The sequence below is a fragment of the Convolutriloba macropyga genome, chromosome 6 (genome assembly GCF_964194025.1).
Source record: "Convolutriloba macropyga chromosome 6, txConMacr16.3, whole genome shotgun sequence".
Classification (NCBI taxonomy): domain Eukaryota; kingdom Metazoa; phylum Xenacoelomorpha; order Acoela; family Convolutidae; genus Convolutriloba; species Convolutriloba macropyga.
This window is the reverse complement of record NC_134473.1, coordinates 29,680,567-29,705,719: the sequence shown is the minus strand read 5'-3', so window position 1 is coordinate 29,705,719 and position 25,153 is coordinate 29,680,567. Positions and strand designations below refer to the sequence as shown.

Below are 25,153 nucleotides of genomic sequence, written 5' to 3'. Positions count from 1 at the left end.
TCATTTGACGTTCAGTTTTATGAGCTCAAATTGAAACAATTTTTCCTGAGCAACCTTGATTACGACTTTCTTTAATATGAAAACTTGATAACACAGAGACCTTAATCTGATATAACTTTAACAACATGCTTCGTCAATTATTTTGCAACACAAACAGCTTCTCAGAAAGTTAAAGTTCAATACGACCAATCAGTCACAAAGAAAATTTATCTTAAACAAACAGACAGTATATACAAACAAATTATAGCGGTCAGTTTTGCACACTAGAAATAACAAACAAAATAGCAAATGTTTTTTTTTCATGCATTCTTTTCTCACTTAAAATGTACTCAAGAGCCATTAAATATGTCATTATAGATCAAGATCCAGTTCAAGATCACGGAGTTTATTTCTAGTTAATTTTAATTAATGTGTCCTATATTGCAAAAACTTCCAATTTTGTACAATTTAATTAAAAAGAACAAATTTTCAACGTTTACGCGACGAAATGAAAAAAAATTGAAATTAAAATTTTTGGACATATTCTGAGTCAATTCGAGAACGTATGTAAACCCAGCATAAGTCATCTCAGAATAAGTTAAGAACGTTGCAGTGTTGAAACTTAACATCTTGCTCCTTTTTCTCTCAACTTACTATTTTCTTCTGTTCTACACGTTAAAAACTCCTAATATGTAATTAAATCCTCTAATTATAGCCATATAGAACACTGAGAAAATGAGGAAAAAATTTCTAAACAACTGAAACATTTTTACCTGTTTTTAGAGAAGATATAAAGTATTCCTAAAGAATTTCCATTCAACCGGGTGGTTAATCGAAACAAAACCATATAAACAGCACAAACATCAAACTCATTTTAAAACTACAGAAAAAGGAGCTTGAAGACGACGAACAAATATTTTTTTTCCTCAAGTGGTTGCCTTTGCTGCTATTTTTATGGATGCTCATAAAATAACCAAAAATAAACAGCCACATTGAAAACAAAAAATAACGGGGAGGGGTTACAAAGCGTAAATACGAAATAATTTTTATTTCAGTGGAATGAACAAAATCAGCTTCCAATCAGAATCTATTATGTAAGCTTGAATAACCTTGACGTCAAACTGCATATAATATTGCGCAACTGCCTCTCCTATAAACAATAGAACGTCACTAAATAAGAAAACAATGGACTTCTTGTATGAAGCCGAAAATTTGAAAAAAAACTGACAACTAATAACTCATGGTCAACTGCAGAAATTCGGAGATCTTAAGGTTTCAAGTTGAGTGAAGCATCGCGAACAATCAAGACTAGAAAAAATTTCCGTTTTTTCATTATTTGATTTCTTTAATATCTGTTCGACCTGTTCTCTCGATGGAAACTAATCATTAAGAAACAAATAAATGTTATTAATCATGACATCTGGAAATCTAGAAATTTCTAACAAACAACTTGAAATCTAGAAATTTTAACCAAAACATAACCGCAAATTAACCCGCAACGAGCGTCCATTGATTCACATCACCTCGATTAGGATTGAAAGAACGGAAAAAAGAATAGAAGAAAATGATTGATGAAGGAAAAGATTTTAAAGTGCGAACTATTTTCATTTCAATTCGTTGTTAGACATACTTCAGTTACTCAATGAAAGGATACAGGGGCTATCATAAATTAGATCAAGCATTAGAGATGGTAATACAGATTTATAAGGTCAAAGTTTAAGTAGCGGGCATATAAAATTGGGCTTTATGGGTTTATACCGTTTAGTCTTCCATTTCATTTTGGGTTAATACCGTTTCATGTTCCATTTCAATTTCTATGACTCCGTTCAATTTAGATTGCGTCGCTGAGCGCATTGAAAGCACTTTAAAAGAACTTTGAGCAGAAAAAGCGAAAATTAAAACTAGCTCAGAGTCAAAAAGAATATACGCGAGATGTGGAAAAAGCGGCAAAATTATGTAAAACGAAACAAAATTTTATTCGTTGAAATAAAAAAACAACAGTAGAGGTCCTGAAATACAATCTAAAGAACTGAATGAAAACTCAGAACTACTGTATCTGACCAGCTGATGTGAATTAACTAGGCAAGCCAAAACGAGAAACAGTCTCAAAAGATTAGAGAAACTAAAAAAAATTGGGATCTATTCTGTTTCCCCCCCCCCAGCTTAGTGAACATATATTTTTTATGACCCCCAGGCGCACATCCTATTTTCTTACATAGTAACGTGCTATATAAAAACATAAAAAATTGTAACTGGGGGTCATAAAAACACTGGGGGGGAACAGAATAGATCCGAAAATTGAACAAATTAAAAATCTAATTAAACAAATATTACCATTGCTAAAACACTTGAAGCGTTCACCCAGAACGTCAAACTTGATCCCATTAAATATACTAATTAAACGACGGATTTACCGGAGCATTATGGCAAACACTTAAGAACTGAAAAAATTGATTAACTTTTTGCGTTATTAATTCTTCATTGACTCCAAAAACTATCCAGCAAACTAAGTTGAAGACCATCGAAAGCTTCACTGGCCATAAAAAGCGATAAACCAGAAAAATAACAATAATTTCCAGAAAATGAAAATTACATCTTTTTAAATAAAACTAAAACTTGTGATCTTAAAGAGTTGACAACCATTCCATTGCCACTGAAAACTATGCAGCAAACAATTATTAAACCCTAGGCGATTCCTGGCCCCTAGGGCTGAAAAACTGACAAAGGCAGAAATTGAAACCTGAATGGCTCAAATTCTTGATATTTAAGTAATAAAAACCATTCCACTGCTACTAGAAACTATGAAGTAACCAATAATTAAATCAGGAGCAGGTTCCCTGGCCCCTAAGGCTGGAAAAACTAAAAAACATGACAAAATGTTTCGAAAACTAATGGGGAAAAAGGAGAAATTAGAATCAATTTGCCTGTTTCTGTTTAAACTACTACAATATATAGCTCACAAATTGCTCATAACAGTAATTATGCGTTGCAAAACCCTTTATCAACTTAGACAAACGTAAATTTCATTCGGATTATATATGAGCCAGATAGAGGGCGGAAACTGATCCAAAAAAATTCTAAGTCAACAATAGGTGCTTAAAAACTTATTTAAAATCTTTCAAAGCAGGTTTTGTAATGCTAACATCTATTTGTTGACAAAATGTTAAGCTTCAAAGTTATATTCCCCCTTAAATTAAAGAACAAGAAAACAAAGTTTCGAAAAAAATCGAAATAATTAACAAAAATTGATAAGAAAGTCGCCGGAAAATTATCCTCAAAAACTGATCTGGGTCATGAAAATTCATTTATTAACCTAAATTTAGGCCTGAAATCTGTTTCATTGGTCACTAAATGTAGAAAAAACCTGAAAAACTTGAAATTAGCAAAAATTGATGAGATCCAGATTAAAATCTATTTTGTAGTTAAAAACATTACATTAACTCATTTACAAGCCCTAAAAAATTTCCTTGCTCTATAAAATTGAATCTTGCGGAAACTTAAACCTGCAATAAAATTGAAAAAAACGAAAATTGCTTTGACTCTGGTGTTAAGCTGTCATAAACAACCAAAATAAACTAAAAAAATTAGTATAGTAAAATATTCTGCATAGCACAATAGCCGCATAAATTATGAACGACCTTTAACCAAACTAAAAAAAATTAAAGAAAGTAGACAACAATAAGAAAATTGCTGTATTCACGGTTCAAAAACAGTAAAAAAAAAACTAATCTTTTCACCATGAATTTAGGGCCTTACAGCAGTTTCAGAACATTTAACATCTAAAAGCCAGCTGAGGTCTTCCATTGAAGCTTAATGCCCTCTTCCAGCTTTACCTGTTTATCGGTGTGAAAAAACCTAACGAATGATAGCAGGAATTGTCGTGATGAACAATCCAAAGAAATGGACTATCTAATCAAATGACATCTTAACAATTATATTAAACAAACACAGGCAAAAACCCACGACGCTGCATTCGCAAACAAACAAAAAACTTAGAACCTAATTCATTTTCCAACATTTGAGTTTGAAGAACCAATAATAATATGGACACATTAGGAAAAACTTGAACCTACGCATCCTTAGAACACGCACACAAGACGACAATCTAGTGGAAAGAGTTGGAGGCAAAGGAAAAGAGGCAACAACGGAGAAAACTTTGAAAAACGGTGGAGTCAAAGTAAACAAACACAATTCCAGAATCCTCAGACGCAGCATAAAAGAGTTAGGATACAAAAATAATTTCAACAATTCGAAAAGAAGCGGTATCTCAGTCAAGGAAGAAGTTGGCTGAAAATTGAACTAAAACGGTTTTCTCTTTAAGAGTGGGCGACAGGACCGCAGAAACACAAAACGAACAATAAACTTTTTTAAAACCTTTCCTTAAGTGGTTGCCCTTCCTGGTATTTTATGATGTCCAAAAAAGAAAAAATATTAAACGGCCACATTGAACACAAAAAATAACGGAAGGGTTAAAAAGTGTAAATGTAAAAAACTCTATTTCAGCGGAACAAACCAAATCAGCTTCCAATCAGAATCTATTCTGTAATCGTGAATAACCTTGACGTCATACCGCATATAATATTGCGCAACTGCCTCTCCTACAAACAATAGAAAGTAACCAAATAAAAAACAACGGACTTCTTGTAAAAAGCCTAAAATTTACAAAATACTGACAACTTTAACTGATGGTCAACTGCAGACAAAAGGAGATCGTAAAGTTTCAAGTTGAGTGAAGCATCGAGAACAATCAAGATTATAGCAAGAATTTCGTTTTCATCATTATTTGATTTTTTAATATCTGCTCGATCTCCCGATGGAAACTAAGCTTTAAGAAACAAATAAATATTGTTAATCTTGATATCTCGAATTTACAAATAAAAAGCACCTTGAAATCTAAAAATCTCAAATGAAACATTAACACATATTAACCGGAAAAGAGCCGTCATTGATTCCCATAACCCCGATTGGGAAAGAAAGAACAGAAAGGAAATACTTTTTAAGTGCAAACTATTTTGATTTCATTTTGTTGTTAGATATACTTTGGTTACTTAATGAGAGGATGCAGGGGCTATCATCGATTAGATCAATCATTAGAGATGGTAATACAGAATTATAAGAGCGAAGTTTAAGTAGCGGGCATATAAAATTGGGCTTTATGAGTTAATACCGTTTCGTCTTCCATTTCATTTTGAGTATATACCGTTTCGTGTTCCATTTCAATTTCTATGGTTCAGTTCATTATCAATTGCGTTGCTGAGCACTTTGAAAGAACTTTAAAAGCACTTTGAACAGAATAAGCGAAGAATGAAACTAGCTCAGAGAAGTCGAAAAGAATTTACGCGAGATGTCGAAAACTCGGCAAAATTATGTTAAAGCGAAACAAAAATTTATTCGACGAAATAGAAAAAACAACAGTACCAGGTTCTGAAATACAATCAAAAGAATTCAATGAAAACTCAGAACTACTGTATCTGAACAGCAGATGAGATTGAACTAGGTAAGCCAAATCGAGAAACAGTCTGAAAAGTTTAGAGGAACTAAAAAAATTCGAACTAATTAAAAATCTAATTACACAAATGTTATCATTGCGCTCTTGAAGCGTTCACCCTGAACGCAAAACTTGCTCCCGTTAAATATACTCATTAAACGACGGAAACACCCGAGAAATATGGCGAAAACTTTAAAATTGAAAATTGCATATTTTATTGAAATTTTTGCGTTATAGATTCTTCATTGGCTCTAAAAACTATCCAGCAAACTAATTTCAAGCCTAAAGAAATCTTCACTGGACCATAACAATTGATACACCAGAAGAATGACAATAACTCAGAAAAATAAAAGTCCCATTTTATTTTTAAAAATGCTAAAACTTGTGACATTAAAAAGTTGACCAGCATTCCATGGCCACTGAAAACTGCAGTAACTATTAATAAATCGTAGAGTAGGATTGTTGACACATAGGGCTCGAAAAATCAAAATTTTTGACACTTCGAATGCCAGATTAAAATAGGCTCAAATTCTTGATATTTAAGTAATGCAAACAATTCCACTGCTCCAAGAGTCTATGAAGTAAACTATAATCAAATCAGGAGCAGGTTCCCTGGCCCCTAAGACTGGAAGAACTCAAATAACATTGGAAAATGGAAAAATAAGTATCAATTTACGTGTTTCTGTTTAAAAAACATAGCTCACAAAATGGTCATAAAAGTAATCATGTCTCGCAGAACCCTTTATCAACATTGACAAACGTCTATTTAATTCTGTTTATATATGAGCAAAATAGAGGTCAGAAATTGATCCAAAAAGAATTCAAAATTAAGAATAGGTGCTTAATCTTTCATCGCCCCCTTAAAATAAAAAATTGAAAATTTTGAAAAAAAAATTGGAACAATAATCAAAAGTCAAAAAACCAAAGTTGCGGGAATGTGATCCTCAAAAATTTATCTAAGTTATGAAACGTTATCTATTAACCCAAACTATAGGCATGAAATCTGTTTCATTGTTCACTAAAAGTAGAAAAAACCTGAAGAACTTAAAACTAGCAAAAATTAATGAGATCAAGAACTTGAAAACCTTTTGTGTAGTTAAAAACATTACATCAACCCATTTACCAGCCCCAAAAAACTTCCTTGATCTAAAAATTGAAACCTGCGATAAAATTGAAAAAAAAATTGCCTTGACTTTGGTGTTAAGCTGTCATACTCAACAAAAATAAATCAAAGAAATTAGCCTAGAAAAACATTCTGCATAGCACAATAGCCACACAAGTTAAGAATGACCTTTATAATAAACAAACAAACAAAACTGAAAGAAAATGGACAAAATTAGAAAAACTGCTGTATTCAGGGCTCAAAAACAGCAAAACGTATAACCTTGAATTTAGGCCCTAGAGCAGTTTCAGAACATCAAACACCCAAAAGTCTGCAAAAGCCAGCTGAGCTCCTCTATTGAATATTAATGCCCGCCAAGTTTACGTGTTTATTCCGGTGCAAAAGAACAATCAAGATAATAGCAAGAATTTCGTTTTCATCATTATTTGATTTATTAATATCTGCTCGATCTCCAGATGGAAACTAAGCTTTAAGAAACAAATAAATGTTGTTAATCTTGATATCTCTAAATTTCAAATAAAAAGCACCTTGAAATCTAAAAATCTCAAATAAAACATTAACACAGATTAACCGGAAAAGAGCGGCAATTGATTCCCATAACCCCGATTGGGAAAGAACAGAGAAAGAAAAAAAATTTTAAGTGCGAACTAGTTTGATTTCATTTTGTTGTTAGATATACTTTGGTTACTTAATGAGAAGATGCAGGGGCTATCATCAATTAGATCAAGCATTAGAGATGGTAATACAGATTTATAAGAGCGAAGTTTAAGTAGCGGGCATATAAAATTGGGCTTTATGAGTTAATACCGTTTCGTCTTCCATTTCATTTTGAGTATATACCGTTTCGTGTTCCATTTCAATTTCTATGGTTCAGTTCATTATCAATTGCGTTGCTGAGCACTTTGAAAGAACTTTAAAAGCACTTTGAACAGAATAAGCGAAGAATGAAACTAGCTCAGAGAAGTCGAAAAGAATTTACGCGAGATGTCGAAAACTCGGCAAAATTATGTTAAAGCGAAACAAAAATTTATTCGACGAAATAGAAAAAACAACAGTACCAGGTTCTGAAATACAATCAAAAGAATTCAATGAAAACTCAGAACTACTGTATCTGAACAGCAGATGAGATTGAACTAGGTAAGCCAAATCGAGAAACAGTCTGAAAAGTTTAGAGGAACTAAAAAAATTCGAACTAATTAAAAATCTAATTACACAAATGTTATCATTGCGCTCTTGAAGCGTTCACCCTGAACGCAAAACTTGCTCCCGTTAAATATACTCATTAAACGACGGAAACACCCGAGAAATATGGCGAAAACTTTAAAATTGAAAATTGCATATTTTATTGAAATTTTTGCGTTATAGATTCTTCATTGGCTCTAAAAACTATCCAGCAAACTAATTTAAAGCCTAAAGAAATCTTCACTGGACCATAACAATTGATACACCAGAAGAATGACAATAACTCAGAAAAATAAAAGTCCCATTTTATTTTTAAAAATGCTAAAACTTGTGACATTAAAAAGTTGACGAGCATTCCATGGCCACTGAAAACTGCAGTAACTATTAATAAATCGTAGAGTAGGATTGTTGACACATAGGGCTCGAAAAATCAAAATTTTTGACACTTCGAATGCCAAATTAAAATAGGCTCAAATTCTTGATATTTAAGTAATGCAAACAATTCCACTGCTCCAAGAGTCTATGAAGTAAACTATAATCAAATCAGGAGCAGGTTCCCTGGCCCCTAAGACTGGAAGAACTCAAATAACATTGGAAAATGGAAAAATAAGTATCAATTTACGTGTTTCTGTTTAAAAAACATAGCTCACAAAATGGTCATAAAAGTAATCATGTCTCGCAGAACCCTTTATCAACATTGACAAACGTCTATTTAATTCTGTTTATATATGAGCAAAATAGAGGTCAGAAATTGATCCAAAAAGAATTCAAAATTAAGAATAGGTGCTTAATCTTTCATCGCCCCCTTAAAATAAAAAATTGAAAATTTTGAAAAAAAAATTGGAACAATAATCAAAAGTCAAAAAACCAAAGTTGCGGGAATGTGATCCTCAAAAATTTATCTAAATTATGAAACGTTATCTATTAACCCAAACTATAGGCATGAAATCTGTTTCATTGTTCACTAAAAGTAGAAAAAACCTGAAGAACTTAAAACTAGCAAAAATTAATGAGATCTAGAACTTGAAAACCTTTTGTGTAGTTAAAAACATTACATCAACCCATTTACCAGCCCCAAAAAACTTCCTTGATCTAAAAATTGAAACCTGCGATAAAATTGAAAAAAAAATTGCCTTGACTTTGGTGTTAAGCTGTCATACTCAACAAAAATAAATCAAAGAAATTAGCCTAGAAAAACATTCTGCATAGCACAATAGCCACATAAGTTAAGAATGACCTTTATAATAAACAAACAAACAAAACTGAAAGAAAATGGACAAAATTAGAAAAACTGCTGTATTCAGGGCTCAAAAACAGCAAAACGTATAACCTTGAATTTAGGCCCTAGAGCAGTTTCAGAACATCAAACACCCAAAAGTCTGCAAAAGCCAGCTGAGCTCCTCTATTGAATATTAATGCCCGCCAAGTTTACGTGTTTATTCCGGTGCAAAAGAACAATCAAGATAATAGCAAGAATTTCGTTTTCATCATTATTTGATTTATTAATATCTGCTCGATCTCCAGATGGAAACTAAGCTTTAAGAAACAAATAAATGTTGTTAATCTTGATATCTCTAAATTTCAAATAAAAAGCACCTTGAAATCTAAAAATCTCAAATAAAACATTAACACAGATTAACCGGAAAAGAGCGGCAATTGATTCCCATAACCCCGATTGGGAAAGAACAGAGAAAGAAAAAAAATTTTAAGTGCGAACTAGTTTGATTTCATTTTGTTGTTAGATATACTTTGGTTACTTAATGAGAAGATGCAGGGGCTATCATCAATTAGATCAAGCATTAGAGATGGTAATACAGATTTATAAGAGCAAAGTTTAAGTAGCGGGCTTTATGAGTTCATACCGTTTCGTCTTTCATTTCATTTTGGGTATATACCGTTTCATGAACCATTTCAATTTCTTTGACTCCGTTCATTTTCAATTGCGTTGCTGAGCACTTTGAAAGCACTTTAAAAGCACTTTGAGCAGAATAAGCGAAGAATGAAACTAGCTGAAAGAAGTCGAAAAGAATTTACGCGAGATGTCGAAAACCCGGCAAAATTAGGTAAAGCCAAACAATTTTTTTCCGACGAAATAGAAAAAAAACGACAGTACCAGGTCCTGAAATACAATAAAACGAATTGAATGAAAACTCAGAACTACTGTTTCTGAACAGCAGATGAGAATGAACTAGGCAAGCCAAATCGATAAACAGTCTGAAAAGATAAGAGAAACAAAAAAAAATTCGAACTAATTAAAAATCGAATTAAACAAATGTAATCATTGCGCTCTTGAAGCGCTCACCCTGAACGCCAAACTTGATCCCGTTAAATATACTCATTAAACGACGGAGACACCCGAGAAATAATGCGAAAACTTTAAAAATGAAAATTGCATATTTTATTGTAATTTTTGCGTTATAAATTCTTCATTGGCTCTAAAAACTATCCAGCAAACTAATTTAAAGCCTAAAGAAATCTTCACTGGCCCATAACAATTGATACACCAGAAGAATGATAATAACTCAGGAAAATAAAAATCTCATTTTATTTTTAAAAAATGCTAAAACTTGTGACATTAAAAAGTTGACGAGCATTCCATGGCCACTGAAAACTGCAGTAACAATTATTAAATCGTTTGACACCTAGGGCTCGAAAAATCAAAAGTCAAAAGTTTTGACACTTCGAATGCCAATTTAAAAAAGACTCAAAATCTTGATATTTAAGTAATGCAGACCATTCCACTGCTCCAAGAGTCTATGAAATAAACTAATCAAATCAGGAGCAAGTTCCCTGCCCCCTAAGACTGGAAGAACTCAAGTAACATAATTTTTCAAAAAAAATGGAAAATGGAAAAATAAGAAACAATTTACGTCTTTCTGTTTAAAGAACATATAGATCACAAAATGGTCAAAAAAATAATCATGCCTCGCAGAACCTTTTATCAACATTGACAAACGTCTATTTAATTCGGTTTATATATGAGCAAAATAGAGGTCAGAAATTGATCCAAAAAGAATTCAAAATTAAGAATAGGTGCTTAATCTTTCATCGCCCCTTGAAATAAAAAATTAAAAATTTTGAAAAAAAATTGGAACAATAATCAAAAGTCAAAAATCCAAAGTTGCGGGAATGTGATCCTCAAAAACATAACTAGGTTATGAAAATTTATCTATTAACCCAACTTATAGGCCTGAAATCTGTTTCATTGTTCACTAAAAGCAGAAAAAACCTGAAGAACTTAAAACTAGCAAAAATTGATGAGATCTATATCTTCAAAACCTTTTGTTTAGTTAAAAACATTACATCAACCCATTTACAAGCCCTAAATAAAATTCCTTGATCTAAAAATTGAAACCTGCGATAAAATTGAAAAAAAAATTGCCTTGACTTTGGTGTTAAGCTGTCATACTCAACAAAAATAAATCAAAGAAATTAGCATAGAAAAACATTCTGCATAGCGCACAGTAGCCACATAAGTTAAGAATGACCTTTATAATGAAAAAACAAACAAAATTAAAAGAAAATGGACAAAATTAGAAAAACTGCTGTATTCAGGGCTCAAAAACAGCAAAAAACTAAACGTATAACCTTGAATTTAGGCCCTAGAGCAGTTTCAGAACATCAAACACCCAAAAGTCTGCAAAAGCCAGCTGAGCTCCTCTATTGAATATTAATGCCCGCCAAGTTTACGTGTTTATTCCGGTGCAAAAGAACAATCAAGATTATAGCAAGAAATTCGTTTTCATCATTATTTGATTTTTTAATATCTGCTCGATCTCCCGATAGAAACTAAGCTTCAAGAAACAAATAAATGTTGTTAATCTTCATATCTCTAAATTTCAAATAAAAAGCATCTTGAAATCTAAAAATCTCAAATAAAACATTAACACAGATTAACCGGAAAAGAGCGGCAATTGATTCCCATAACCCCGATTGGGAAAGAACAGAGAAAGGAAAAATATTTCAAGTGCGAACTAGTTTGATTTCATTTTGTTGTTAGATATACTTTGGTTACTTAATGAGAAGATGCAGGGGCTATCATCAATTAGATCAAGCATTAGAGATGGTAATACAGATTTATAAGAGCAAAGTTTAAGTAGCGGGCTTTATGAGTTAATACCGTTTCGTCTTTCATTTCATTTTGGGTATATACCGTTTCATGAACCATTTCAATTTCTATGACTCCGTTCATTTTCAATTGCGTTGCTGAGCACTTTGAAAGCACTTTCAGCAGAATAAGCGAAGAATGAAACTAGCTGAAAGAAGTCGAAAAGAATTTACGCGAGATGTCGAAAACGCGGAAAAATTAGGTAAAGCCAAACAATTCTTTTCCGACGAAATAGAAAAAAACGACAGTACCAGGTCCTGAAATACAATCAAACGAATTGAATGCAAACTCAGAACTACTGTTTCTGAACAGCAGATGAGAATGAACTAGGCAAGCCAAATCGATAAACAGTCTGAAAAGATGAGAAACTAAAAAAATTCGAACTAATTAAAAATCTAATTAAACAAATGTTATCCTTGCGCTCTTGAAGCGCTCACCCTGAACGCCAAACTTGATCCCGTTAAATATACTCATTAAACGACGGAGACACCCGAGAAATATGGCGAAAACTTTAAAAATGAAAATTGCATATTTTATTGTAATTTTTGCGTTATAAAATCTTCATTGGCTCTAAAAACTATCCAGCAAACTAATTTAAAGCCTAAAGAAATCTTCACTGGCCCATAACAATTGATACACCAGAAGAATGATAATAACTCAGGAAAATAAAAATCTCATTTTATTTTTAAAAAATGCTAAAACTTGTGACATTAAAAAGTTGACGAGCATTCCATGGCCACTGAAAACTGAATTAACTATTATTAAATCGTAGAGTAGGATGTTTGACACCTAGGGCTCGAAAAATCAAGTCAAAAGATTTGACACTTCGAATGCCAAATTAAAAAAGGCTCAAAATCTTGATATTTAAGTAATGCAAACCATTCCACTGCTCCGAGAGTCTATGAAGTAAACTATAACCAAATCAGGAGCAAGTTCCCTGCCCCCTAAGACTGGAAGAACTCAAATAACATAATTTTTCAAAAACATTGGAAAATGGAAAAATTAGTATCAATTTACGTGTTTCTGTTTAAAGAACATAGCTCACAAAATGGTCATAAAAGTAATCATGTCTCGCAGAACCCTTTATCAACATTGACAAAACTCTATTTAATTCGGTTTATATATGAGCAAAATAGAGGTCAGAAATTGATCCAAAAAGAATTCAAAATTAAGAATAGGTGCTTAATCTTTCATCGCCCCCCTTAAAATAAAAAATTAAAAATTTTGAAAATTGGAAAAATAATCAAAAGTCAAAAATCCAAAGTTGCGGGAATGTGATCCTCAAAAACTTATCTAAGTTATGAAACGTTATCTATTAACCCAAACTATAGGCATGAAATCTGTTTCATTGTTCACTAAAAGTAGAAAAAACCTGAAGAACTTAAAACCAGCAAAAATTTATGAGATCCAGATCTTCAAAACCTTTTGTGTAGTTAAAAACATTACATCAACCCATTTACAAGCCCTAAATAAACTTCCTTGATCTAATAGTTGAAACTTGCAACAACTGAAGCCTGCAATAAAGTTAAAAAAAAAATTGCCTTGACTTTGGTGTTAAGCTGTCATACTCAACAAAAATAAATCAAAGAAATTAGCATAGAAAAGCATTCTTTATAGCACAATAGCCACATAAGTTAAGAATGACCTTTATAATAAACGAACAAACAAAATTAAAAGAAAATGCACAAAATTAGAAAAACTGCTGCATTCAGGGCTCAAAAACAGCAAAAAACTAAACGTATAACCTTGAATTTAGGCCCTAGAGCAGCTTCAGAACATCAAACGCCCAAAAGTCTGCAAAAGCCAGCTGAGCTCCTCTATTGAAACTTAAAGCCCGCCAAGTTTACGTGTTTATTCCGTTGCAAAAGAACAATCACGAGTATAGCAAGAATTTCGTTTTATCATTATTTGATTTATTAATATTTGCTCGATCTCCCGATGGAAACTAAGCTTCAAGAAACAAATAAATGTTAATCTTGATATCTCTAAATTTCAAATAAAAAGCACCTTGAAATCTAAAAATCTCAAATAAAACATTAACACAGATTAACCGGAAAAGAGCGGCAATTGATTCCCATAACCCCGATTGGGAAAGAACAGAGAAAGGAAAAATTTTTTAAGTGCAAACTAGTTTGATTTCATTTTGTTGTTAGATATATATTGGTTACTTAATGAGAAGATGCAGGGGCTATCATCAATTAGATCAAGCATCAGAGATGGTAATACAGATTTATAAGAGCAAAGTTTAAGTAGCGGGATTTATGAGTTAATACCGTTTCGTCTTTCATTTCATTTTGGGTATATACCGTTTCATGTTCCATTTCAATTTCTATGACTCCGTTCATTTTCAATTGCGTTGCTGAGCACTTTGAAAGCACTTTAAAAGCACTTCGAGCAGAAGAGGCGAAGAATGAAACTAGCTGAGAGAAGTCGAAAAGAATTTACGCGAGATGTCGAAAACGCGGCAAAATTAGGTAAAACCAAACAAATTTTTTCCGACGAAATAGAAAAAATTAACAGTACCAGCTCCTGAAATACAATCAAAAGAATTGAATGAAAACTCAGAACTACTGTTTCTGAACAGCAGATGAGAATGAACTAGGCAAGTGAAATCGATAAACAGTCTGAAAAGATAAGAGAAACTAAAAATATTCGAACTAATTAAAAATCTAATTAAACAAATGTTATCATTGCGCTCTTGAAGCGTTCACCTTGAACGCCAAACTTGATCCCGTTAAATATACTGATTAAACGACGGAGACACCCGAGAAATATGGCGAAAACTTTAAAAATGAAAATTGCATATTTTGTTGTAATTTTTGCGTAATAAATTCTTCATTGGCTCTAAAAACTATCCAGCAAACTAATTTAAAGCCTAAAGAAATCTTCACTGGCCCATAACAATTGATACACCAGAAGAATGATAATAACTCAGGAAAATAAAAATCTCATTTTATTTTTAAAAAATGCTAAAACTTGTGATATTAAAAATTTGACGAGCATTCCATGGCCACTGAAAACTGCAGTAACTATTATTAAATCGTAGAGTAGGATATTTGACACCTAGGGCTCGAAAAATCAAAAGTCAAAAGTTTTGTTACTTCGAATGCCAAATTAATGTAATGCAAACCATTCCACTGCTCCGAGAGTCTATGAAGTAAACTATAATCAAATCAGGAGCAAGTTCCCTGCCCCCTAAGACTGGAAGAACTCAAATAACATAATTTTTCAAACATTGGAAAATGGAAAAATAAGTATCAATTTACGTGTTTCTGTTTAAAGATCATATAGCTCACAAAATGGTCATAAAAGTAATCATGTCTCGCAGAACCCTTTATCAACATTGACAAACGTCTATTTAATTCGGGTTATATATGAGCAAAATAGAGGTCAGAAATTGATCCGAAAAGAATTCAAAATTAAAAATAGGTGCTTAATCTTTCATCGCCCCCTTAAAATAAACAATTAAAAATTTCTAAAAAATTGGAACAATAATCAAAAGTCAAAAATCCAAAGTTGCGGGAATGTGATCTTCAAAAACTTATCTAGGTTATGAAAATTTATCGATTATCCCAAATTATAGGCCTGAAATCTGTTTCATTGTTCAGTAAAAGTAGAAAAAACCTGAAGAACTTAAAACTAGCAAAAAATAATGAGATCTAGATCTTCAAAACCTTTTGTGTAGTTAAAAACATTACAACCCATTTACAAGCCCTAAATAAACTTCCTTGATCTAAAAAATTGAACTTGCGAAAACTGAAGCCTGCGATAAAATTGAAAAGAAAAGAAAATTGCTTTGAATTTGGTGTTAAGCTGTCATACGCAACAAAACTAAATCGAAGAAATTAGCATAGAAAAACATTCTGCATAGCACAAAAGCCACATAAGTTAAGAATGACCTTTATAATAAACAAACAAACAAAACTGAAAGAAAATGGACAAAATTAGAAAAACTGCTGTATTCAGGGCTCAAAAACAGCAAAAAACTAAACGTATAACCTTGAATTTAGGCCCTAGAGCAGTTTCAGAACATCAAACACCCAAAAGTCTGCAAAAGCCAGCTGAGCTCCTCTATTGAATATTAATGCCCGCCAAACTTTACGTGTTTATTCCATTGCAAAAGAACAATCAAGATTATAGCAACAATTTCGTTTTCTTCATTATTTGATTTTCTAATATCTGCTCGATCTCCCGATGGAAACTAAGCTTCAAGAAACAAATAAATGTTGTTAATCTTGATATCTCTAAATTTCAAATAAAAAGCATCCACAAATCTAAAAATCTCAAATAAAATATTACCACAGATTAACCGGAAAAGAGCGGCAATTGATTCGCATAACCCCGATTGGGAAGGAACAGAGAAAGGAAAAATTTTTTAAGTGCGAACTAGTTTGATTCCATTTTGTTGTTAGATATACTTTGGTTACTTAATGAGAAGATGCAGAGGCTATCATCAATTAGATCAAGCATTAGAGATAGAAAAACAGATTTATAAGAGCAAAGTTTAAGTAGCGGGCATATAAAATTGGGCTTTATGAGTTAATACCGTTTTCTCTTTCATTTCATTTTGGGTATATACCGTTTCACGTTCCATTTTAATTTCTATGACTCCGTTCATTTTCAATTGCGTTGCTGAGCACTTTGAAAGCACTTTAAAAGCACTTTGAGCAGAATAAGCGAAGAATGAAACTAGCTGAGAGAAGTCCAAAAGAATTTACGCGAGATGTCGAAAACGCAGCAAAATTAGGTAAAGCCAAAAAAAAAATTTTTTCCGACGAAATAGAAATAAACAACAGTACCAGGTCCTGATATACAATCAAAAGAATTGAATGAAAACTCAGAACTACTGTTTCTGAACAGCAGATGAGAATGAACTAGGCAAGCCAAATCGATAAACAGTCTGAAAAGATAAGAGAAACTAAAAAAAATTCGAACTAATTAAAAATCTAATTAAACAAATGTTATCATTGCGCTCTTGAAGCGTTCACCCTTACCTCAAATTCTTGATATTTAAGTAATGCAAACCATTCCACTGCTCCGAGAGTCTAGGAAGTAAACTAAAATCAAATCAGGAGCAGGTTCCCTGCGACCTAAGACTGGAAGAACTCGAATAACATAATTTTTCAAAAAAATTGGAAAATGGAAAAATAAGAAACAATTTACGTCTTTCTGTTTAAAGAACATATAGATCACAAAATGGTCATAAAAATAATCATGCCTCGCAGAACCTTTTATCAAAATTGACAAACGTCTATTTAATTCGGGTTATATATGAGCAAAATAGAGGTCAGAAATTGACCCAAAAAAGAATTCAAAATTAAAAATAGGTGCTTAATCTTTCATCGCCCCCTTAAAATAAATTAAAAATTTTGAAAAAAAAATTGAAACAATTATCAATAGTCAAAAATCCAAAGTTACGGGAATGTGATCCTCAAAAACTTATCTAGGTTGTGAAAATTTATCTATTAACCCAAATTATAGGTCTGAAATCTGTTTCATTGTTCACTAAAAGTAGAAAAAAACCTGAAGAACTTAAAACTAGCAAAAATTAATGAGATCTTACCTCAGCCCATTTACAAGCCCTAAATAAACTTCCTTGATATAAAAAATTGAAACTTGCGAAAACTGAAGCCTGCGATAAAATTGAAAAGAAAAGAAAATTGCCTTGAATTTGGTGTTAAGCTGTCATACGCAACAAAACTAAATCGAAGAAATTAGCATAGAAAAACATTCTGCATAGCACAAAAGCCACATAAGTTAAGATTGACCTTTATAATAAACAAACTAACAAAGTTAAAAGAAAATGGACAAAATTAGGAAAACTGCTGTATTCAGGGCTCAAAACAGCAAAAAACTAAACGTATAAGCTTGAATTTAGGCCCTAGAGCAGTTTCAGAACATCAAACACCTAAAAGTCTACAAAAGCCAGCTGAGCTCCTCTATTGAAACTTAATGCCCGCCAAGCTTTACTTGTTTATTCCGTTGCAAAAGCACAAACTCATGGAAAAGGGTTTGAAAAAAAACCTAACGAAAAACATAGCAGGACATGTGATGTACAATCCAATGAAATGGTACAATCCAATGAAATGGTTTATCTAATGAACTGACATTTAACATTTTTACAGTTATATTAAACAATAACAGGCAAAACCCACGACTCTATATGCGCAAACACAAACAAAAAACTTAGAACCTATTTCATTTTCCAACATCTAGAGTTTGAAATACCAATAATAATATGCACACTATGAAAAATTGAACCTACACATCCTTAGAACACGTACACAAGACAACAATCTAGTGAAAGAGTTGGAGGCAAAGTAAAAAAAGAGGCAAAAGAGACAAGAAAACTCTTAGTAATTAGCCTTGAAAAACGGTTGAGTCAATGTGAAATACAATCCAGAATCCTCAGACACAGCATAACATAGAAGTTCGGAGGTCATTAAATTTCTTTTTAGCAGTTCTAATGGCTGCATAAAACATTAGAAATATAAATGAAGGCAGGATACAAAAAAATCACATCAACAATTTGAAAAGAAGCTGTCTCTCAGTCAATGAAGAAGTCGGCTAAAAATTGAATCAAAACTGACCACAAACGGCTTTCTTTTTTAAGAGTGAACGACAGGACCACAACACTAAAAAGCAACTTTTGCGAATACTGCTCCAAAGCATAAAAAGATTGGTACGAACTTAAGCGACTACCTCACATACTTTTTCCTCATTAGCAACCAAAGAAAGCTGTATTAAATGAGACTAAATAAAAAGAAAACAAGATGACAATCAATTTTCTCAAAACCTAAAGAACGCTTTTATGTTCCAAATCACAGTAAAAAATCACCTGGAAAATTACAGAAAAACATAATGAAAATTTTTAACTGAAAAAATCTTTATTAGCAACCAGTGAGATATATCACTACTGAGAAGTGATAAAACAATATGTAAAAAAAAATACACGAAAAAAATTCATTTCAATTTTTTTGAAAGAGCACCCTATAGATCATAGAAAGCAATCGCTATGACCTGGAGCAATTAACTCGATTGATTTAAGCAGCTTTAGAACTTGATGTGACCTGACATCAACGAAATTAGGAAAACCCAACAAAAATCGATGCCATTTCCTGCAAAACAATTAATGTCAAAGTCAAAAAAAAATCCATAGCTGTAAACTTCAAAAATCACTAAATTAATTTCCGTTAGAAACCTGTGAGTTCTATTCTTAATGTGATTAAATGGTCAGACAAAAAAGTTCAACCAATAAACGAGAAACTCAAACAACCATAAGTTTTTGAAAACGAAGTTGTCAAAGTGACGAAAAAAATTTAGCTATTGACTCACACCAATAATTAGGTCCGTTTATGTCTAATAGGCGACCAACAAAACCGTCATCAAGGATGCTAAGTTACAGGACATGAATAATAGCAAAAAAGGGTGCAACATTCAAATAGTCATAATTTTTTTAGACTACAAAGTGTCGAAATCATAAAAAGCTTTAGCTGCCCATTGATGAATTCAAGCAATTGCAAATAGGCTCAATTAGAGCACATATGAATCATTTTAAAAGTACTCAAGAGAAGAAACGCTGAAAACATAAATCACAATTACGCACTTGAAGAGAAATTCCCTCTGAAAAACTAAAATTTGTTCGCACTCCATTTCAAAGGTAGTTTGACAAAAAAAATCATGCCTCCCCGCCTACTCAAATTTAGGCTTCCTTACTACTTCAGACTAAAATCATCACTCTGATTTGACTTCTCAGTGACGTGAAAAAGCCAAAAAAAAGTGATCAGATCTTAAAAAAAAAGACAGCACACCAATATAATCCAAATACTTTGGATTGTAGAAAGACAGCGTACCAATCCAAACCAACATCATTGGATTGCAAAAAAATTAGGAGCGCAATAATAGCCTGTTGAGAAGCTGAGGGCGGCTATTAACAAAAACAAAACAGGAACGCTTTTCAACCATTAAACACCTAACCTGCCTTTAATATTGTTATTAGAACTATATTTACACAGCAAAAAGATTACGGGAAGAGTTAATGTAAATTGCATAGACGTCTCTGAAGAGGGAAAGGTGCAAATTATGGGCTGGGGTTTGATGATTTCATCTGAAATAAACTAAGGCGTGAAGCGGTCATACCATCACATGTATCAGGTAAAAGCACATCTGGAACAAACGTCGATTTGAACTTACATTCGCTTTGCGATGATGTGACTCGTGATCCATTCCTTGCATAAACTGAGCGGGATGTATCTCCGTTAGCCAGAATATCCCCATGTGTCAGAGATCTTGATAATGACAGCCTACTGTGTCTAATCTGCATGCTTGTCTCATCATCCTCCAATTCTGTACTCCATCGATGTTGCTTTGGTGATTGTTTGTCAAAGCCAGTGAAACTTCTACTCAGGAGCGTGCGTTTAGTTTTGGTTAGATTTTTGCCGGATGACAATTTAGTTGAAGTATTAGTGACGTCGGTTAAGTTGTCAATGTTGTTATTATTCTGCTCCAGCTCTCGTTTATCTTTGAGAATTTCGAGCTTTCGTTTTATCAGATGGCGCTGCAATTCCAGGGAATCTCTGAAATTTACGGGAGTCATAAATTTTTAAAAGATAGACGCAGCGCCAGAAGCTTAAAGTTCCCATTTCCTATCGCTCATATCATCGAAAACCGAAGTGCTGAAATATTTCAAAAATTAGTGAAAATACATCAACAGAACTCCTGCACAAGACCTAAGTTAACAACTACTTTAAGGTTGAATCTAAACTCTTTTCAGAAAAAGCTTTAGAAGTTGGGACCGACATCTTCGCAATTGCGTTATAAAAATATCTAACTAAAATCACCTGTCTTGTTGTATGTCGTGCATAAACTGTGGTTTGGTAAGCACTTTTCCCAGCACTGTGAACAATTTGGCAAATCCCAGTGGGGTACATAGAAGGTGCAAACACGCTCCAATCAGAGACATGCACGAGTAAAGAAGAGGGATGAAATTCCAACTCACGTCCTAAAACATATCCATTCCTATTCCGGTCCCATGAAATTACTTTAGAAGGTTTTAGTTTTCAGACTATGAATGGTTACAAATGCACCATGATTTTCAAAAGTATCGTAAAAGAGTTGAACAACAACCCCAAATTATGAACCTAAACTAAGGTGGCAGTACAGCACCTCGTTCTAGGGGAATGCTAAGATGGGGGGACACAAACGGAAAAGCTCCCAAAATTTAACTTCAATATTTAGGCATTTGGTCAAAGAAGACAATTAAGCAAAACAGAAATTAGCAAATATCCCAAAAATTGTGGTTTGCGTTATGTTTACTTGGGATACAGTACTTCAATAGACTAACATAGCCGGCAGATTGCCGGAATAGCTGCAAAATAGACTTGCGTGCCGTAAAATACAGATGGAAAAAGATACAGAAGTGAGTTGATAATAGTTATCGCCGCCGCCTATAAAACTTCCAAGTTTATTTCAAAGGAGGTTGTTTTTGGGTGCAAAAAAGTTTCCCTGTCGCGTCTCGAACCGGCGATCTCCGGATTAACAGCCAGTCGCCTTAACCACTCGGCTGTCGGACCATACAATCTGTTTTCTTACAATCAACTTTGTTTTAGGAACAGATTCTGTTTCTGAATAACCGCAATTTAGGTCACGCACAAAGCGTGAAATCAAGCGCGAAAAAGCCATTTAAGCAGTGACGAGACAGAATGTTCTAGAACAAATGTAAAACGAAAATAAAGCGTCAGACGACGAAACAAAAAAAACCAAGAGCACCGCAATATAGCTACGCTCAGCTTACAGCTTCGCAGCTATAAAAATCAGTCATTTAGTTCGGCAGACAAATTCGAACAACTGCATGCTCTCTATTAAATAGCTATTAAAAATTGTACTTTCGAAAAAAATGATAGAACATAGAACATAAAAATATTGTCAGTGTATTAAATTGCTTCTATCAATAGAATTTACGTAATTTGAAAATTTAACTCTAAGTATTTTCCTCTAAGTTTTCCTCCAGGGATGCGTTTTAAAATCGCAATTGACATGTACACGATTCGAGATAAGTATGGTGAAATAAACTACCGCCAATTTGATTTTTTCTGCTCTAATTTCCGAAAAGACAAGAAATATCCGTTACACTGGCTCCTTTTGGAAAAATTGAAACCAACATTCAAGTTTTTTACCGTCTATTCTTATCCTTTTTAACTTTTGAACGGTTCTTGAGATTTTGACTAAAAATAGAGCAAACAAAAAAATGTTAATACTTTGAAAACATCAGATTTTCACAATCTTGCCAACATCTGCAGGATTTTTAGAAAGCCCTAGGCCTTGCATGGACTTCGTCTGTATAGTTGCTTCGAGTATTTTATTGACCTATGGCGCATTATTGGTTGCAAGCCTTAAGGTACTGTCGTTATAAAAAAACTCGAAAAAGGGGGAAAATCTCCTTTAGCCCTTGCGCGCATATGGACATCAAACAAATCATGTAAAATCACATTTAATTGGATCAATATTCCATAAAAATGTGCATTCATAACGTTGCATTTACAAAGTTTTATCTGAAAACGTGAACTAAACTACCTACTTGAGTTTTTGGCAGAATCAGATTGCAGGATTTCAGAAAACGTGCAACGACTATCAATTCTAGGAGCCTCCTTTCACGCTATGAAATCATGTCTCCAAAGCAGTTTCCGTAAATCGCATATTTACAGTCTAGCAAGGCGAAAGGCTCTAAGAGAACTAAATGCTCTCCAGGTGGTACCTGCCGTTTCACCCGTTTTTGAGAACGAAAAGTCAGATGGCTCAGACATAAGAACAGACAAACAAAATATCACATTCAAGACTTGCGGACTAATAACGTAGCCGGAAGATTGCCGGAAAATAGCCACAATAGACGCTTGTGGCCTACCATGAATTGAAACAACTAAAGAAATAAGATCGACAGATCGACCACCAGCTTTTTATTAGACCACTGGAATTTCTAGGTTAGATTCGGACTGTCATTTTTATGAGACACATTTGCTCTGCAAGGAAAAAAACCCGCAATACTTAGATGCACGCTATTATTTTTAATTAGTAAATGTTCATAAAATTTAAAGTTCCATAAGTGAGTTCAGAAATCATTTTTTGAGTGAGCTAAGTCACGCAAATGACCTCAAAGTAGAAATGACGTCACGAACACAAACTTTAACTGCAAAGCAGTAGAAGTCACCGAAGTCATTGAAAAAGTCAATTCTAAGAAGTCAGGGTAAGACGAAACAAAAATCTGTTAGACGAAAAAAAATTAGGAGCGAAATAATAGCCGCCTGGCTTGCTGACGCGGCTATTAACAATTGCTTAAAACTTTGGGATCTTTTCCGTTTGTGCCCCCCCCCCCCCCCCAGTACGTTATGCTCCCCCCAGTTACAGAGCGCGTGTCATTACATAGTAAATCATTATGGAAAAATATTGCACGTGCATCTGGGGGTTGCAAATAATATGCACCCAGTAAGCTGGGGGGGGGGCACAAACGGAAAAGATCCAAACTTTGTTTGGGATCAATTATAGAAAGAGAGAAAAATATTAGGACAGTAAAAAAAACAACTGAGGCTTGGTCTGAGTCAGATGACATCAGGTGACGTATTTCCGACATTTTTGGAACTCCTTGGAGGCATCACAAACATAACCCACTAACGTCGGGCGAATTGCTCTCAGAAGACCGCCGAGCGGTTTGCTTCAGTAGTAGCCAGCTAGGGATTAGGGATGCCAGCATTAGAGGGTAAGAGCTGAGTGGGGGTCAAGCGATGGGGGGAGGGGTAAGGCTGTGGGAGAGCTGGACGAGAGGGGACCCAAATCACCCGGTTGGAGGAGGCATGGGGTGACTGAAGTTGAAGGGTTAAGGGTGGGGTCACCGAGGGGGTCAAAGTTTTCAGACTGAGAACCGCCCTTCACATCCTGAAATTGTCTCCTCAAAAGCTTCGGCGGATCGCAAACTTAGAGACTTGTAGGGCGCAAGGCTCCAAGAGAGCTGCTCAGCCACTTATTGCTCTCCGAGCTCTACCTGTTTATCCCGTTTTTGAGGACGAACAATCGATCAAGCGACTCAGGACTAATATAATTGCAACAAACTTCGTTTGAGACCAATTAAAAAGGAGTGCACAGCTCTCACCCATACTAGAAGAATGGTATTTCTCTGACGCTCTTTCTCCAACTCAATCTGCTGCGCTTTAGTTGCTCCAACTGCCAGCCCAATACTGTTCCGAAACCACCACCCGCCACTCCATCCGGCACTAGTTCCTGTATTCCCATTTCCAGTGGAACCAGTTACCGTGGCTGTGGTTCCATTGTCCGGGTATAATGCGATATTGAAATAGTCGAAGTTGGTTATTGCACAGAATATCAACACCAGTCCAGCTACTAAGACTGTTAGCCAGAACAGAGACACAAACGTTTCGTACACTTTGGCCGCTGCAACGGAATGATATATATCGGAATATTTGATAAGAGACGCAGTTAATTTTACCTGTTGATTATCAAAAACGCTTGACTATAATTACTATTTTTACAGCAAATATGCTCTATTAACTTTTTTTGCGATGTTTTGAAGCTGATCGATCAAATCCAATCGATTTCCTAATATGCACAACTTCACTAAAATTGACGAAGATTTCATAAATAGCTTGCTGTAAAAAATTCCAACATCGAGATTTTTAATGCTTTATAGATGTAAACTATATCATTCCGATGCTGGCTGCGTGTGAGTGAGGTCCACTACTGCTGGATGAGGCTCCTTGGCTCTCAGTAAAGAAGTACGCAAAAGGAAGCAACAAAAAAAGATTCAAGTTACAGAAGAAGAAGAGACTGTTCCACAGAGCACTCATAACACTCCTGTTCAACCATTGAAGGTAGTAGTTGTTTGGGTACCTGCGAACAACATATATATCGCAATTTCTTATTCTCACATCTCCATCGTGTCTGGAAAAGCCAAAACCTGTAACAAAATGGGGTGTTCCTGGCTTTTACTTTTACAATTCGAAAAGACAAATAGTTTTCTTAAGATTTGGATTTACCGGAAATACTGCGTTCACTTTTTGACTTTTTGTGATAACTTTTTGACTTTGAAAAGCTTTGGCGACAGAAAAGCGCATAAAGTCCACCTTTTAGTAGTTTTTGCGTCCAATTGGCTCATTTTTACGACTCGAAAAAGCGTCATGGTTTTCTGTTTTTACAAGTGAGCGAGCAAAAAAAACGGAAGTTTAGGGAGAAAATAAAAAGCTGAAAAAGTTCTTTCAGTGAAAAAATT

The 25,153-nt window shown here is 33.9% G+C and overlaps 1 protein-coding gene across 1 annotated transcript in view; it reads right to left on the bottom strand.

Moving 5' to 3' along the window:
- Nucleotides 1–25,153, bottom strand: part of LOC142341285 (protein LMBR1L-like) — a 43,558-nt gene that overhangs the window by 10,345 nt on the left and 8,060 nt on the right. Inside the window, exons 3-6 of the mRNA XM_075392203.1 lie at nt 24,583–24,774; nt 24,020–24,392; nt 20,721–20,881; nt 20,074–20,456 (exon numbers count right to left, since the gene is read on the bottom strand). Of these exons, the coding sequence (XP_075248318.1) occupies nt 20,074–20,456; nt 20,721–20,881; nt 24,020–24,392; nt 24,583–24,774 (1,109 nt within the window). The remainder of the gene's footprint in view (nt 1–20,073; nt 20,457–20,720; nt 20,882–24,019; nt 24,393–24,582; nt 24,775–25,153) is intronic.